At 35.1% G+C, this 18,453-nt stretch overlaps 1 protein-coding gene across 3 annotated transcripts in view; it reads right to left on the bottom strand.

The window, feature by feature from the left end:
• LRP12 (LDL receptor related protein 12) overlaps positions 1-18,453 on the bottom strand; it is a 69,574-nt gene that overhangs the window by 7,963 nt on the left and 43,158 nt on the right. For 2 of the 3 annotated variants that reach the window (XM_064267991.1, XM_064267990.1), the window contains 2 exons: positions 13,619-13,754; positions 3,264-3,466 (listed from right to left, as the gene is read on the bottom strand). In XM_064267991.1, the coding sequence (XP_064124061.1) occupies positions 3,264-3,466; positions 13,619-13,754 (339 nt within the window). Of the gene's footprint in view, positions 1-3,263; positions 3,467-13,618; positions 13,776-18,453 lie in introns of all 3 variants that reach the window. The other variant, XM_064267989.1, reaches the window with a different exon arrangement.

Here is an 18,453-nt window from a genome sequence, read left to right on the forward strand (position 1 = left end):
ATTTTTTTTGCAGTTTTACTTTTTAAGAAATTGTTGTAAAAGATATATATATATAACACAACATTCACCGATTCAACATTTTCCAGTGTACAATTAGTCACATCAATTACATCAATCATGTTGTACAACCATCACCCATAATTGTTACCAATTTTCCCATCACCATAAACAAACTCAAACTAAAGCCAGTGACATTTTTATAATCAAAGTTGATTTAAGCCCAAGTGATAGGGGTTTTAAAGAAACTTATTTTTTAAAAAAAATAGTTCTAATGACAAATTTGTACAGGTATATTAATTACTCAATTCATACTGCTTTATATTGTTTCAAGTAATCCTAACACAATATTAGTATTTTGTAATTTCTGTTGTTTTATCACAACGGCGAAGTTAAGTTTCTATAGAATTCTAATTCTCTTAGTGATCATTTCAAGTCTGTAGCGAAAACAAACAATCCAACATTAGATCCCTGCCTATACGCGCTGCCACTGAGTCAGTTCCAACTTATAATGACCCTACAGGACAGAGCAGAACTGCCCCACAGGGTTTTCAAGGCTGTAATTCTTCACAGAAACAGACTGCTACATCTTTCTCCTGGGGAGCGACTGGTGGGTTTGAAGCGCCAACCTTTCGGTTAGCAGCTGAGCGCTTTAATCATCACACCACCCAGGCTGCTTATTGGATCCCAAAGCCCCTAAATTTTGACAATGTTAGGCTAACATTTATTTCTCCATTAACAAGCCATTCATAGTAAAGACTTTCTTCTGAGGCTATAAAGGTCAAATCAGGTATGCCTTTTCTTTAAAAGTTTATAGACAATGATCAATCATATGAAAAAAAAAATATTCTGAAGTAACTTCCAGGGTATGGGTAAGCACTTCAGGGAGAAAACAATTATTTTTTAAATAAACATACTGAACATATTTAAAAAGAAAACTGATCTTAGCTTATAACACTAATTATCGTATCAGAACAAGTCCACAAGAGCCAAAATATGACCCTGAGTATATCCCACCTGAATTTAGAGACCATCTGAAGAACAGATTTGACGCATTGAACACTAGTGACCGAAGACCAGACGAGTTGTGGAATGACATCAAGGACATCATACATGAAGAAAGCAAGAGGTCATTGAAAAGACAGGAAAGAAAGAAAAGACCAAGATGGATGTCAGAGGAGACTCTGAAACTTGCTCTTGAGCATCGAGCAGCTAAAGCAAAAGGAAGAATTGATGAAGCAAAGAACTGAACAGAAGGTTTCAAAGGGCTTCAAAGGGAAGACAAAGTAAAGTATTATAATGACATGTGCAAAGAGCTGGAGATGGAAAACCAAAAGGGAAGAACATGTTCAGCGTTTCTCAAGCTGAAACGAATGAAGAAAAAATTCAAGCCTCGAGTTGCATTAGTGAAGGATTCCATGGGGAAAATATTAAACGACGCAGGAAGCATCAAAAGAAGATGGAAGGAATACATAGAGTCATTATACCAATAAGAATTAGTCGATGTTCAGCCATTTCAAGAGGTGGCATATGATCACGAACCTATGATACTGAAGGAAGATATCCAAACTGCTCTGAAGGCACTGGCAAAAAAACAAGGCTCCTGAAATTGACTGAATATCAATTGAGATGTTTCAACAAGCAGATGCAGTGCTGGAGGTGCTCACTCGTCTATGCCAAGAAATATGGAAGACAGCTTCCTGGCCAACTGACTGGAACAGATCCATATTTATGCCTATTCCCAAGAAAGGTGATCCAACCAAATATGGAAATTATAGAACAATATCATTAATATCACACACAACCAAAATTCTCCTGAAGATCATTCAAAAATGGCTGCAGCAGTATATTGACAGGGAGCTTTCAGAAATTCAGGCTGGATTCAGAAGAGGGCGTGGAACTGGGGATATCATTGCTGATGTCAGATGGATCCTGGCTGAAAGCAGAGAATACCATAAGGATGTTTACCTGTGTTTTATTGACTATTCGAAGGCATTCGACTGTGTGGATCATAACAAACTATGGATAACATTACGAAGAATGGGAATTCCAGAACACTTAATTGTGCTCAGGAGGAAACTTTACATAGATCAAGAGGCAGTTGCTCAGACAGAACAAGGGGATACTGATTGGTTTAAAGTCAGGAAAGGTGTGCGTCTGGGTTGTATTCTTTCACCATACCTATTTAATCTGTATGCTGAACAAATAATACGAGAAGCTGAACTATATGAAGAAGAACGGGGCATCAGGATCGGAGGAAGATTCATTAACAACCTGCGTTATGCAGATGACACAATCTTGCTTGATGAAAGTGAAGAGGACTTGAAGCACTTACTAATGAAGATCAAAGACCACAGCCTTCAGTACGGATTGCACCTCAACATGAAGAAAACAAAAATCCTCACAACTGGACCAATGAGCAACATCATGATAAACAGAGAAAAGACTGAAGTTGTCAAGGATTTCATTTTACTTGGATCCACAATCAACAGCCATGGAAGCAGCAGTCAAGAAATCAAGAGACCCATTGCATTGGGTAAATCTGCTGCAAAGGACCTCTTTAAAGAGTTGAAGAGCAAAGATGTCACCTTAAAGACTAAGGTGCACCTGACCCAAGCCATGGTATTTTCAATCGCATCATATGCATGTGAAAGCTGGAGAGTGAATAAGGGAGACTGAAGAAGAATTGACGCCTTTGAATTGTGGTGCTGGCAAAGGATATTGAATATACCATGGACTGCCAAAAGAGCGAACAAATCTGTCTTAGAAGAAGTACAGCCAGAATGCTCCTTAGAGGCAAGGATGCCGAGACTGTGTCTTACATACTTTGGACATGTTGTCAGGAGGGACCACTCCCTGGAGAAGGACATCATGCTCGGCAGAGTACAGGGTCAGCGGAAGAGGAAGGCCCTCAACGAGGTGGATTGACACAGTGGCTCCAACAATGAGCTCAAGCATAACAACGATTGTAACGGTGGCTCAGGGCTGGGCAGTGTTTTGTTCTGTTGTACATGGGGTCACTATGAGTCAGAACTGACTTGGCAGCACCTAACAACAACAGCAGCAATCATATTAGGATTAAAGGAAACATGTTTTTGAAACCAAGGTCTATGGCAACTGAACGTTTAGCTTCTAGGTGCTCGGTCTCATCTCCTTTGATGACTGAGCCACAATCAAATGGACAATGTTAAGAAAACTAGCCCCAAAGTGGCTAAGCAGTTAATACTATAGAATTAAGCTGACTTTCTTATTATTTAAAAACACACCTGAAAAATATGCCAGTCTGAAGCCTTTTCTAGATATGTTGTCATCCGAATGGAACCTGATCCAGACGTGGTCTTGTGAAGAAATATACGGCGGTGGAATTGTGGAACCACAAGCTCTGTAACTTTCAATATTCTTGTATGTTTCTATCGTCAACCAGTCTAAACTGCATCTTCTGGACCCTTGAATATCAAAGTCCTGAAAACTATAAATAAAATGTCAGAAAAGGCTATTAAAAATAATTTTGAAAAAAAAAAAAAAACTTTAACAATACAGCATAACCAAGGGCATTATTATAACACCGCGTACCTTAACTGATTCTCCTGGGTTTTCCAGGCACACGACCTTATCATTCACAAATGATAACAGTGCTTCTTTTTTCCTAATATCTGCATCTCTTTCCCAGATTCAAGAACAATACTTACATTTCATAAATAATACCAGATTCCAGAAAAATGCTAAAAAGGGGACAGCGGGCAACTTTTTTCTTCTTCATGGGAACGTTCCTAGCCTTTCACCATGAAGGATCGTCTGGATGCTGCTGGTTTTAAGGTATGCTGAGTTCTTTTTTTAATATCAAAAGTAATATATCAATAGGCTCATTGTAAAAATTCAAATAATACAAACATTTATAGCGTGATAAGTAAAAGACCTTCTTTAAAACCTTCCCTTAGATTACTCCCTGGACCGGGAGTAACTACTAATCATGTTGCTTATCCTGCCAGACGGCTGGCCATGAATTCACTTACAGCACACGTGACTTCCTCTATATAAAAGGAAGCGCACCTTAGATGTTATTCTGCAACTTGCTTCCAGCCAAGTGGACGTGGGCATCTATTTGTTCCTTTCGCTACGCAATGGTCACACCACAATTTATCTGTCTCTTTCAACAAGTTTTTCCCTTTAAAACAAGGTTTTTATTTGGTCACATCTTACTAATCAGACACATCACTTATTACACTGGTTCACTGGATTTTAGTCTCGTTATAATGCTTAACTGCTCAGAAACTTCTCTTTGTTTTCTGATTCCTGAGTTTCAAATAATGCAAAGCACAATGATCTTTTCGGAAACTCTGTACAATAAACGGTGAGAGAGTGAGAGGGAATATATGTTGTGTATACTTAAGAAAGACCACTTTTAATTCAGAACATCCTAAATTATTCTGGTTTTGAGCCAGAAACACCACTCTATAAATCTGATGAACTGAAGTATACATACAGCTTTCTTTTAGATTGGATTAGATTTGTTCATCTGCTTGCTTAATGTAAATATTATAGTTTACTTTTCCAGGAAAGAAACTAGCACATATCTGAGCAAAGTAAAAAATGAACAACAACTTTTCCATAGAAAGCCCTGAGTTTTGGAATACATTTTCACATAAATCATCTTATACCCAAACATTACATCTTATAGTTCATAAAATAAGGGCTTGAGTAAAAGGCAAAAAATCAAATAAATAAATGCACGTACAAAATTAAATACTGCTTATAAAAAAGGAGAAACCAAAATGTCATTTTCCTCAATCTGAACAGGCAGCACCAAGAAGGGGTCTGACTTTATTTTCTTGCCTCTGTCTTAACTAAGCGATAACGAAGTCTACAAATTTTACACCATGATGTTTCTTTAAAGATTCTGAATAAGTGTAACAAAGGCTGATAAGACAATGGTTTCCAGTTTTTCACTACTATGAATAACACTTTAAAGAATTCTGAAACATGTATCTCTCTGTATACATATATATGAGCAAGTATTTCTCTAGGACAGACATTTTTAGAAGTAGAATTGCTAAGTCAAAAGACACAATTTCACTTTAAATTTAAGACACTGGTTATACTAGTTCACAATTCCACCAGAAGCGTATCAAAGTACCACGCCTTTGGCAAAATATGATATTCTAATTTTTAAAAAATCTGTTGTCAATTATGCAGATAGAAAAGATTTATCACTGTTCTATTTTACATTTCCTTAATTACTGAGATTGAAACACTTTTTCCTATGCTTATTGGCTATTTCTGTATCTTACTGTGAATTTGTTGCATCCTTTGTCTATTAAAAAATTTCTTATTTAAGAGCTCTTTATATATTATAGACAGACACCTATTTGGGTCCATGCCTGTGATGTAAGATACATGTACATCCACCCACATCCACATTCTCCCCAATAGTTGGTGTGTCAGTCTTTTTAATTTTAGCCATCGGTGGGTGTGAAATGGAATCTCTCATTGTGGTTGTATGTACATTCCTCTGAAGATTAATGCTGAGAATTTTTTCATGAGCTTACTGACCATTCTTATACCTACTATAAGTGTCTTTTGCCCATTTTTAAATACTGGGTTGTCTTCTTGAGTTATAAAAATTCTTTTTATATTCTGGATAACAAGTCCTTTGTTAGATATGTTTTGCTAATATTTCCCCTAGTCTGTGGCTTGTCTTTTCATTTTCTTAAAGTTATTTTTAGTGACCAGAAGTTTTAAATTTTAGTTTTGATGAAGTCCAATTTACTGTTCCTTTATGTTTAGTGCTTTTAGCATTCTAAAGTACCTCTGCCTACTCCATGATCAAAAAGATATTCTCCAATGTCTTCTACTAAAACTTCATAGTTTCAGCTTTTACATTTATATCTATAATTCATATTACATTAATTTTTGGTGTGCTCTTAGGTAGGGGTTGAGATTCATTTTTTTTTTCCTCCTTATATTTCCCTAGTTATTCTAGCACCAGTTGTTGAAATAACTTTTTTCTGTTCACTGAGCTGCCTTGGAGCCACTGTGGAAAATAAACTGACCATACCATGTGTGGGTCTATTTCTGGGCTCTTTTCAGTTCTTTAATCTATTAATTGTATCTTTCACAACACTACACTGTTTGATTATTGTAGCTTTAAAATATGTCATTAAATCAGATTGCACGAATCCTTCAAGTTCGTTTTTCTTTTTCAAGATTGTTTTGGTTATTCTAGGTCCTTTACTTTTCTATATAAATTTCAGAACCAATTTGTCAATTCCTATAATCATAATAATACAGGGCCCTGGTGGCTGCTAACCAAAAGGTTGGCAGCTGGAATCCACCAGCTGCTCCTTAGAAACGCTGTGGAGCAGTTCTACCCCGTCCTATGGGATCGCTATGAGTCGGAATCAACCTGACAGCAACTTTTTTTTTTTTAATAATCATATCATTTGTGAATAAAGGCAGTTTTGTTTCTTTCCAATCTGGATGCCTTTTATTTATTTTTCTTGCCTTATTACACTGGCTAGGACCATCACTACACGTTGAATAGATCGGGTTGAGAGTAGATACCCTTGTCCTGTTCCTGATCTCTGGGGGAAAGCATTACATATGATGTTAGCATTCGGTGTTTTATAAACGCCATTTATTAATTTGAGGAGGTTCCCTTTTGACTGTATACTGACATCGTGAAGGCTATGTTCTAGAAACTGGTTCAGAAAACTTTGTATAAAAAGACTAGATAATGTTTTAAGCTTTGTAGGCTACACAGGGTCTCTGCTATATATTTATTCTTCCTTGTTTTTAACAAGCCTTAAAAAATGTAAAAACCATGCTTAGCTTGTAGCCTGTGGCCATAGCTTTAGCTTGCCAACACTTGTTCTAGAGAGTCTAGATTTGGTTATTTTCCTCTGAAAATATTAAATTTTGTTCCATCATCCAGTTAAATTACTGCCTAATCACTTTGAACTTAGGGGGATTTAGTTTACACTTTGGTAGAGAAGGTTTGTTTTGGCTTTGCCCTTAGGGTGAGTCTTAACCTTTGGACATTGTCTTTACTTGTAAACCATGATTCTTCTGGGTTTTCAATAAAAATCCCAAGGTATTTACCAAGCCCTCTAACTGAGCAAGATGTAAACTCCAAACATATCTTCCCTGTGATGGACAAGATTTAAACTCCAAACTCTGCCTCTGTTATTGTGCCCAGTGGTTGAAATTCTTAGTTTTTTTTAGCCTTCCTGCTTTCTACTGGGTTCTGCTGCTACTTTCCACTGACTTCCTTGGAGTCTCCCTTAAGCATGCACAGTTCAGAGGTCAGCCAAGGATTTGAGGAGAATTTATATACAGAGGTAGGCCCTCCCTACTCTGTAGCTCTCTCTCTTCCAGGACCTGCCTCTTCAATTTCCGGTCACTAAGACAGCCTCACTTCCATTCTCTGACACTTCAGGCTGACAAGACTGTGGCTTTCTGCTTGGGTTCTAGGGGAGATAAGGACTCCCCTAGAACGGGGGCCTGGGCAGAATCTTTAGGGAGCAGACATGAAAGAAACATACACTCATCAGCGTGGTTTCCTCCTTTCATGGACTGAATCCCCTCTGGTTTTTGCCTGCTTCTGGTTAATCTCCAGTGCCAACTTTTTTTTTTTTTAATTTTAATCCAAAGTTGATAATTGATATTTATAGAAGGCCAGTCCTATTCAACCTAAGGAATATAGTTTTAACCCACTAAAATGTTTAAACATCATGAGAACAGGGACCTTGTCCAGAACATGAGAAATAATCAATACCTATTTTTTTTTTTTATTCACATATACACTACCGGATTCAGTTTGCTAATATTTCATTTAGGATTTTTTAATATACTCATAAACAGAATTAGTTTTTCTTTTTTATGCTTCATAACAGTTCACGTAACACAGTCATTGTTTACATACCTGTGCCTTGTGCCTCTTTAGAATATAAATTTAGAATAGAGATTTTCAATTTATCCATGTTTTTTGGTTGAATTGGCTTTTCCTAAACTTCTTGTGAGTCAGTTTTGATCATTTAAATTTTCTTAAAAATTACTCATTTATTTTGATATTAAAATTGATTAATATAAAGCTGTACAAAATTTCTTACAATTAAAAAAATTTTCATATATGAGGTCTTGAAATTTGCTTGAATTTTTTTATATAAACATATTATTGGCACTTTAAGGAGAGTTTTTGTCTCTTCCTTTCTACTTTTTATATCACAAATTTCTATTTGCTATCTTATTACACTGAATAGGACTTCTAGTACAAGCAGTGAAAGCACAAGCTCTTCTCTTGTCCTGACACTAACTTCAACATTGCTTTTTGTTTTTTTTTTAAAGAGACATCATTTTATTAGGTTAAATATAGTCCTTATCTATTCACTGGGTAAAACTTTTCTGTAGAACTCTCTGGGTCTAGAATCCTTTTTTGAATACTGATTCAATTTCTTTAATGGCTACTAATGTAATGTTTGCAAATTCTTCTAGAATCAATTTTGGTAATACACATTTTTTATAAAATAATGCATTTTATCTAATTTATAAAAGCATTAACATAAAGCTGTTCATAATATTTTCTTTAAAATCTCTATTATTGTATTTATAATTATAGATTTCTTTGTTCATTTTTTTTTTTACTTGAATCTTTTTTTCTTCACCAGTCTTAACTTAAGATTTGCCTATTTTCCCAGTTTTTTAGAGACCCAGTTTTCTGTTTTACTGAATCTTATTTTTTCCTCTAAGATTTACTCTGTAGTTCATCTAAACTCTTGAGTTAAATGTTTAGGTTATTTATTTTCTATCTTACTAATTTTTAAATCAACGCATTTAAAATTGTCAACGTTTCTCTAAGTACTCACTTTCAATGTCTCCCAAAAGTTTTAACATGTAATACTTTCACTATAAAAACCAAAAACCCAAACTCATTGCCCTCAAGTCAATTCTGACTCATAGTGACCCTACAGGACAGGGTAGAACGGCTCCATAGGGTTTCCAAGGAGCGGCTGGTGGATTTGAAGTGCTGATATTCTAGTTAGCAGCCATAGTGTGCCAGAGCCCTTAACCACTGTGCCACCAGGGTTAAGAGCTTGGGCTGCTAACCAAGAGGTAGGTAGTTCGAATCCACTAGCCACTTCTTAGAAACCCAATCAGGCAGTTCCACTCTGTCCTATAGGGTCCTTATGAGTTGAAATTGACTCAATGGCAACTTTTACTATAGTGATTTAAAAAATATTCTGATTTCCACTGTGATTCCCTCTTTAATGCAGGAGTTATTTAGAAATATGTTTACACACGTCTAGGCTTTGTTGCTATTTTTTCCTCAGCTTTTTTATCGTTGGTCTCTAATTTCACTGTATGTGGCCTGAGAATACAATCTGAAGGAAGCAGTCTTTTACACACATTCAGACTTCCTTTGTGATTTAGTGTATAATTTTTTAATAGATGTTGTACGTCTTTGGAAAGAATGTGTACTCTCTATTCACTGAAATAGAAAAAAAACACATATACACAATGCATGCTCCTATGAAAGGAAGTCTTAATTTTATCAAATCTTCAATATCTCTACTCGTTTTTTGTCTGTTTAATCTTTTAAATTTTGATTAAAGATGTGTTCAAAAACTCCCACTATGATTGTGAATTAGTCAAACTTTCTTGGTAATTTCCTACTTTTTGTTCTGCATATATTTTACGATGTATTAGGTACATGAAGTTTACCATTACTGTTTCTTCTCAGTGATTATCCCATTTGTTACTAATATTTTGTACCTTAAATTCAATTATATCTGATGTTACCTACCTATACTAGCTTACCCTTGACCACAATTCCCAAAGCTTTTTTTAAAAATACTTCAGTTTCTAGAGCAGTTTTGGGTTTACAGGTAAATTGTACATTAAGTACCGAAAGTTCCCATATCCCCCCCCGCCCCACACACTGCACCCATTATTAACATCTTGTATTTCTATGGTACATTTGTTATAACTGCTGAACCAGTATCAATGCACTGTTATTAACTAAAGTAACATTACAACAGGGTAACGTTTTTCTACCCCCATTTTAGACTTTCTGAGTTGATTTTATTCTAGGTGTGTCCTTATAAGCCCTTTATAGGGGGACTGTATAAACCAACTAACCAATTAAGAAACCCAATCAGATCTTCTGATTTTAAAGGACAGATGAGTTAATCCATTTGTGCAGTTTATTTAATATCTTTTTTTTTTAAAATAATTTCACAAAGAGGGGGAAGGTATTCTTTTTTGTATTAATAGTTTTTTTTAAAGTTCCTTTTCGTCTACTACATACTCGAGACTATTGTATTTTTTTAATAGTTACCTTTAGATGTTTTAATTCAAACACTAAAACACTCTTTTTCTAACAAAGCCCAGCCCAGAGTATTCAGTGTTTCTATTCTCTTCTCAAATCAGGTAGAAAAAAAAAATCACAACTTTATTTTCACTAATCTCTAATTGAAAATTAGTATTTCTTTCGATTATGAAGATAAGCAACAAACCATAATAGTATTTACAGTACCTGTCACCAACAGGAATCACATATCTCATATCACATATTTTCATCTTACATTTCAGTTGTTTCATGTATATAAGAATTTTATTTACGCTCAAAACTACTACTCTGAAATTCCAGTACTTATTGGAATCATCACTTGATCTCATTCATGTATTAATATGCATATCTGCCATACTATAAATATTTAAAAATATCTGATAGCTATATTTCAATGTAATTGGTTCCCTTTGTAACATTACAATGTATTTTATGACTTTAAAAACTTCATTCTGGGAAAGGGTCCGTAGGTTTTACCAGACTACCAAAAATGTCCATGGTATAATATAGCTATGAAAGAACCCCTCACATAATAAAGTTTACATTATCTGGTGTAAATTCGTGTTCCAACTTGATTTTGTTGACGGTTTTAGCACTAGATTTTCCACATTCTGGAATCTTGGGTTGTAGGTTGCAGATTTTTTGGTTCTCTTTCTTTTTCACCCTTCCTCCCTCTATGGTCCCCCGCTGTGTCTGTTCTGCAGTTGCTTTTAACTGAATCTCCACTCCAGCACCAGACTGTTGCTCCTGTCATGGAGCTGGTGGTGGTAGTGTGTGGCTGAGTTGATTCTACCTCATAGTGACTTAAATTCATATTTATTAGAGTGTGTCCTCCCACCTTTCTAAAAGCCCGCAGTCCCTTATAAGTTCAGACATTGGTTAGTGACAGTTTTTTTGTCAGCTTCTTTCTTGAGCAAAACCCTAGTCCTTGGCGTCAAGTATCCTAAGGGAGCTAGGAGCTAGGATCGAATCCTCTATCTCCTACGGCCTTTGCTGACTTAGGTGGGTTTCAAGGAACAGGCGTGAAGTAAAAATGCCTTTATGTCACCATCTTCAACCAGTTTTATATCAAGAGCTCTCAGTCCGGTTAGTTTACAGTCCATAATTTTAGTTTCCCTCTTTTATCCAGATTTTAAAAACCATATTTCAAATTCCATTTTTATGAAGAACTTTATTTTTATTTTAAATTCAGGAAAGACCATTCATTGTCTTTTTATCAAAATGCTTTAAAACATCTATCTAAATCATATGGTTTTTCTTTTGACTTGTTAATATGGTAAATTAATAAAAAATTTCCTATACTGACTCATCTTTGTATGTTTACATGAACTGAACTTGATTATGGTATATGATTCTTTTGAATAATTTATTTAAGCTTTTACATCAATATTCACAAGTGAAACTTGTGTGTCTTTGTGTATATGTGTGTCATCTTCTTCATGTTTTAGTACTACCATGATAATAAATATTCGGCGAAAAATTAGAACAATTACTAAAATCACCTTCTAATCCTTATTAAGTTGTGTAAGTCTAAATTCATTAACTTATTCCAGAATTTAAGAAATCTCTTTCAGAAGTAGGGTTTAGTTATAATTTTGTTCTGCATCAGTATTGTGCTTGGTTTTTAGTGTATCTCACTTTGTGAAATCTCAAGTATCCAACATGATCAGAACCAGATGGTGGTACTCTACATAACCTCCTCTGTGCTAGCAAGGATTTCCAAGTTTTACATAATGGCAAGTTTAATTCTGGGGTTGGATTTTTAGTTCAAAGGATAAAATCTCTACAAATTCTAGTTTTATGTTGAAAAATATCCAATATTTGGAATCTCTATGGTAAACATGATTTTTTTCTTTTGTAAACACATTTATATTTAGTCATATTACAAGTAAAAGAAAATAGGCATATTTTTCAGATTCCAACACTGGTATCTTTGTAGGATAATCTTCATAGTGCACCTTACCGATCAATCAGGTAAGACAATCAACCATCTCACAGGGAAATGGAGCAGCTTGTATATAAGCTCAACTCCAGGGTTCCAAAGGATGTGGCCCGTGACAGAGGGGACCAGAAATAAAACAAACTACATGGCCCTTGTGAAACAGGGGATGGATTACAGTTGCATTTCTCAAGAGAGCCTGTCTCTATGAGTTAATAAATATAAAAAGAACGATGGAAAAAGATATAAATAAGTTTTATTTACAAGCTTTATTTTTACAAAAGTAAAATGAAGGGATCTGAGTTTATGACCTGCAAAGCCTCTTTTAAATCTAAAAACTTCCATGATTCCTACCCATAAAAATGTTACATGTGAAAGGATGCCCAGGGTGCCTGCAGAACACTGTCTCTGGGATGGGTGTGACATCCTTCTTTGTGCTTCAGTTCAAATTGCAGTTCTTTGTTGTTGTTGCTGTGTGCCATCCAGTCGATTCTAACTCACAGAGACCTTACAGGATAGAGCAGAACTGTCCCAGAGGGTTTCCTTGGCTATGATCTTTACAGGAGCAGATTGCCAGGTCTTTTCTCCTGTGGGGCTGCAAGGGGGTTCGAACTACCCACCTTTTGGTTAGCAGCCAAGCACTTAACCATTGCACCACGAGGGCTCTTAGTTTGCTTAGGCACACTTTTTTTTTTTTTTACTTCAGGGAAATATATATTTTTAAGTAGCCTTGATACAATTTCCTTAAGCAAGCAGTATCTAGTTGTACTGAAATTTTTTCTCCTTAATACCCTATTTCCACAGTTTTTCTCTGTAACTAATTCACTAAATGTTTTTATAATTAATCTTAATCTTATTTATATCACATTTATTTTAGAATCATAAACTCTTGGTTATTTCCCTAAGAATGTCTTTCACTTTGTATTCTTAACAAATGCTCTTTTGTTCAGAGTTGTAAAAAGACTAAGGTTATAGGCTAGATCCCCAAGTAGATTGGCGAGTTTCATTTGTCTGTCCTACGGCCAGTGATTATAGTGTCGATCCTAATAAGCCATTCGGTGAATGTGTACCTTTTGTTTCAAAGGTGGGTAGAAGAATTTGGGTGGCTCAATGCTAACCTACCATTAGAAAATATTCAAAACACGCACTCTACTAATAGTAGGTAAAGGATGGGTCATTATTCTTACCTGTAAGATGGAACTGATAGGTATAATTTATTACATTTTCTAAAAAGCTTCTTTTTATATTACTGTATGTGTGAACAATGATACCTGGGAATTGAATTTATATTTTGTAATAAAATAATATATAATAATACAGAAAGGTATCAGAATTACCTTATGGTAATGATTTCCCCTGGGTTTGCCCTTATGAACCAGCTACAGTTGATTTTTGCAGGATATTCAGAAGGCCAGCCTGGGCTGGTGATTATACCACTTGGTGCTCGAATTTGTTCTGGAGTCTCTCCACAAGCTGGAAGATAGCCAAAACAATCTTGGCTAATTATTATACTTTAAAACACAGCATTAAACATATCAGTGTTTATTAAAACAACAAAAAAACTTTAGACATCAAATCATATAAAACGTGGTATTATCAACCATAAAGAGTTTCTATTACTCTAATGAGGTAGGTTCTTTCCCTCCCTTTTAGTCAAAGTCTCTTATCCTAATTAAATACACATTTTGAGCAGGCATGCCCAAAACTAAACCCACTGCCATGGAGTCGATTTTGACTCATAATGACCCTATAGGACACAGCAGAGCTGCCCCACACAGTTTCCAAGGAGTAGCTGGTGGATTCGAACTGCCGACCTTTTGGTTAGCAGTCGAGCTCCTAACCACTGCGTAACCTGGGTAGATATACACGTTTTTGCATTGGATCTCTGAATTACATTTTAAGAGTCAGGATTGCTAGCTTTGGTCACAGAAACTGAGCTATCTATTTTCAAAGCTCACCTTTTAAATTTGTTTTCTATATTATAAACTACCTAAAATTCAACATTTACTGAACTACTCTGTGTTTATATTCTTAGGAACACCATACTACACGTTTAGGACAGTTTAAATAAAAGAATATAAGTAGTGTTCTGAATAAAATATAAAGAGAAAGCACATAAACATGCCTGTAAGATGCTGGATTTTAATTTTTGTTAAGAAGTTAGCCAAAAATTGAATAAAGCAAGCAAAACGTTACCTCAAAATTTTTGCAAAATTATTTTAAAATCTGTTAATTAGTACTCCCAAGCTTTATTACAGGGCTATACATAATTCCTAAATTATTTAAAAAATAAAGCCTTGAAATAACCAATGATTAAAATATTATTTTATGATTAGATATCTGAATATCATAAAAGAAAATACTTATGCATACATAATAAACTACTATCAACACTTTCCTTGATTATACTCCTTGCATTATCTTGAATTCTCAGTATAAAACTGTTACCATCTTACTTACCCAGAATTCAGCTGACAATCTGACAGATTATTCTCTCCCAATTAAAAAAACATCATCAGGCTTCAAAAAATTATGTGATAAATATTTACGCCTTCAGTTGAACTTAAAATCCTAAAACCACTTACTTAATACTATTTCAACAAATTAGATTACTGAATTTTACAAAAAGAACAGGTGAGAAGTAGCAAATTAGATGTGAGGAAAATAGCTGCCAGAGATATGCAGAGTTATCAGAAGTGAGAGGCAATTTACAGAAAAATAATACAGAGTACATACATAGTGAACTGAAAAATCATGAGAATTCAAAATATATAAATTACTACCTATCTTCCAAAAGGTAAGAAAAGACTTGTGTTATAAAAAATTAGTTAAGAGACATACTGATCTAAAAGGCTTGTTGAATGAATAAATGAATTGATATAAAGAATGTGCTTGATTCAACACATGGCCTGGACTCCCATGCTATTTGAGTTCTCTTTAAAAATCTGGTAACTCAATTTGTAGACAGCCAAATATCTCTACTGAAATTATAATTTGGAAAAATGACTTAAAAAAAAAACAGATTATAAGACTGTTCAAGAATGCTGAGAAATATACTATGTAATTTAGAAAGGATTTTTATCTCTAATGATCAAAACAAAGTAAGCTATATTGCTTAGTCAATGCTTATTTCTACAAAATAACCCATTCCCTAAAGAAAACATATAGTCGAAGTTTTAAAAGTATATTCTACTACAGAAAAATGTTTATGTCTAAAATGGGTCCACTCCAGAATCAGGGTAGATTAGCAAAAGGATCTTGTTTTGAATCACTCATAGAACACACAGATTCATGCCATAGAATACAGGGATATATATCAAGGGCCTTTTTTTTTTTTTTTTTAGCATACATCTCATCGCCCATGCAAAGTCAAAGCTTTCAATTTTTTAATTGTTAAAATTAAGAGTCAATTTCCCTTATAAAAAATTAAATTTTAATAAGTGGTACTTTAAACCAAAAACCAAACCCAGTGCCGTAGAGTCGATTCCAACTCACAGCGACCCTATAGGACAGAGTAGAACTGCCCCATAGAGTTTCCAAGGAGCCCCTGGCTGATTCGAACTGCTGACCTTTTGGTTAGCAGCCGTAGCACTTAACTACTATGCCACCAGGGTTTCCAAATTGTACTTTAGAGACAATTTATCCAAAGGTAATTCTATTTTAAGAGCTTATTAACAATAAAGCACCAGAGCTCTGCTTCTACCTGCTCTAATGAGTTGTATCAGTAATGTAATGAAAAAGATAGCCTGAGTTACTTCTAAGATCTTTTTCTTTATTATCTCTTGCTAAACCATTCTGGAGTAACATAACGAAGGAATTCTTAAGTTCATGAACATATAAGTATACAAATAAACAAGGAAAACCAATCATTCACCTCTGAATGTAGAAAATTATTCATTTTCATTAAAAGATTCATCTACATTAGAGAGAATACTACAATTTTGAGTTACAGTGTATTTAACTACCAATTACAATACCGACATATAAGTACTCAAATACTTACTAGCTGATTTAACAGGAGTGAGATAAAAACTAGGTGGGATTTTTATTCTGACAAAGCAGAGAACTGTTAACTTTTAAATAAATTTATAAACTTTGGAAAAAGATTAGAAAGAATGTGATTAGGTTCTTATTTCATTAGGTTTTACTTAAAATTCTTTTTCCAAATTTCTTAGAAACCTATAGGTGGTGCTCTTATACCAAAAACTAAAGTTATATTCTGGTATAAAACCAAACCAAACCCATTGCCCTCCAGTTGATTCTGACTTATAGTGACCCTATACGACAGAGCAGAACTGCCTCACAGGGTTTCTAAGGAGCAGTTGGTAGATTCAAACTGCTGACCTTTTGGTTAGTAGCCGTAGCTCTTAGTCACTGAGCCACCAGGGCTCCCTTCCGATACAGATGCTCAAAAAATACATACTGTGAATATTTTATTTTCACAGAACTGCCCAAGGACCAGACATAACACCCGTAAATAAGAACAGTTAATTTAAGATTCAGTATTTTACATTTCTAATTCAATAACTGCTTTTATAACATTATTCTGAAATTTAATGAGCCTTCTCAATCAAAAACAAAACTATAGTATTATGAAGTTTCTCCCTTAATTGGTTATGAATACATATATTAATTTTTCACATTTGCAACATGATTTTAACATTTTGTTTCAGAGCCAGTGGCTTTTTATTCACATAATTTTTCCATGCACAATACACTGAGTATATAAATAGTGATACTGTAGAACAATCACAACTTTTTCCTTTCTATATCTAAGAAGGCAGTGAGTTTTCTTTTTTTTTTAAATCTAAGAAGGAGGAAATTCAAATGCTAAAAAAAAAAAATTAGTATAACCCCCCATTGCCGTCCAGTCGATTCTGACTCACAGCAATCCTACTGGACAGAGTAGAACTGCCCCCTAGGGTTTCCAAGGAGCAGCTGGTAGATTCGAACTGCCATTCTTTTGGTTAGCAGAGGAGCTCTTATCTGCTATGCCACCAGAGCTCCAGATTAGCATTACAAACCATTAAAAAATTTTTTTCTATCTGTTTTAGGTTAAGAGTTTGCTTATATATACTGGTAGATTTGGCATCAGGAGACCTAGTCAGATACGCATCTGCTCTGTCACTTATTGGCTTTGCCATAGTTGCCAACTACTAAACCTTTTTGGGTTTTGGTTTTCTCATGTATTAAACTAAGGGCTTGGTATCTGAATATCTCTAAGGTCCACTTCGAGTATCAATCTTCTGTTCTTCAAAAAGTATTTTTCCTTACTAGTATTTGTTATCTTTCAACACAAGTATCTACAAGAAACTTACCTATATAAATTTACTCTGGTCAGCATCTTTATTTATGAACATTCAAGTATTTTTGCATGATGTCAAAATACCTATTTTTTTTAAAATTGTACTTTAGATGGTTTACAGAGCAAACTAGTTTCTCCTTAAACAGTTAGTACACATATTGTTTTATGACACTGGTTAACAACCCCACAACATGTCAACACTCTCCCTTCTTGACCTTGGGTTCCCTTTTACCAGCTCTCCTGTTCCTTCCTGACTTCTACTCCCTGCCCCTGGGCTGGTGCGCCCCTTTAGCCTTGTTTTGTTGTATGAATCTGTTTAATTTTTGGCTAAAGGATGAACCTTGGAGGTGACTTCATTACTGAGCTAAAAAGGTGTCTGGGGCCCATACTCTTGGGGTTTCTCCAGTCTGGGTCATACCAGTAAGTCTGGTCTTTTTTTGTGAGGTAGAATTTTGTTCTACATTTTCCTCCAGCTCTGTCTTGGGACCCTCTATTGTGATCCCTGTCAGAGCAGTCAGTGGTGGTAGCCAGGCACCATCTAGGTGTACTGGACTCAAGTCTACACCTCCTTAATTTTTATACATTTCCCATGACTGCAGAAATAGAAACCTCCAAAATCAAAGGGGTTTCTAACATTTATTCAAGAGACAGAAACTCTCAAGTTGGACCTCATCTTCGTCATAGGTGTATACAGTGATTAAGTTACCTGACTAGTCTCAATAAGCCTATTTAATTCACAGTGGAATGACAAATAATAGACAACGTACTACATGATTACAATGCTAGCTGTGCTGCAGCCACCCACCACCAGTCCGTCAGTGGAGGCTTCATGCTGCTGTAATGCTAAACAGGTTTCAGTGGAACTTT

This window comes from Loxodonta africana, chromosome 14 (assembly GCF_030014295.1).
Source record: "Loxodonta africana isolate mLoxAfr1 chromosome 14, mLoxAfr1.hap2, whole genome shotgun sequence".
Taxonomy (NCBI): domain Eukaryota; kingdom Metazoa; phylum Chordata; class Mammalia; order Proboscidea; family Elephantidae; genus Loxodonta; species Loxodonta africana.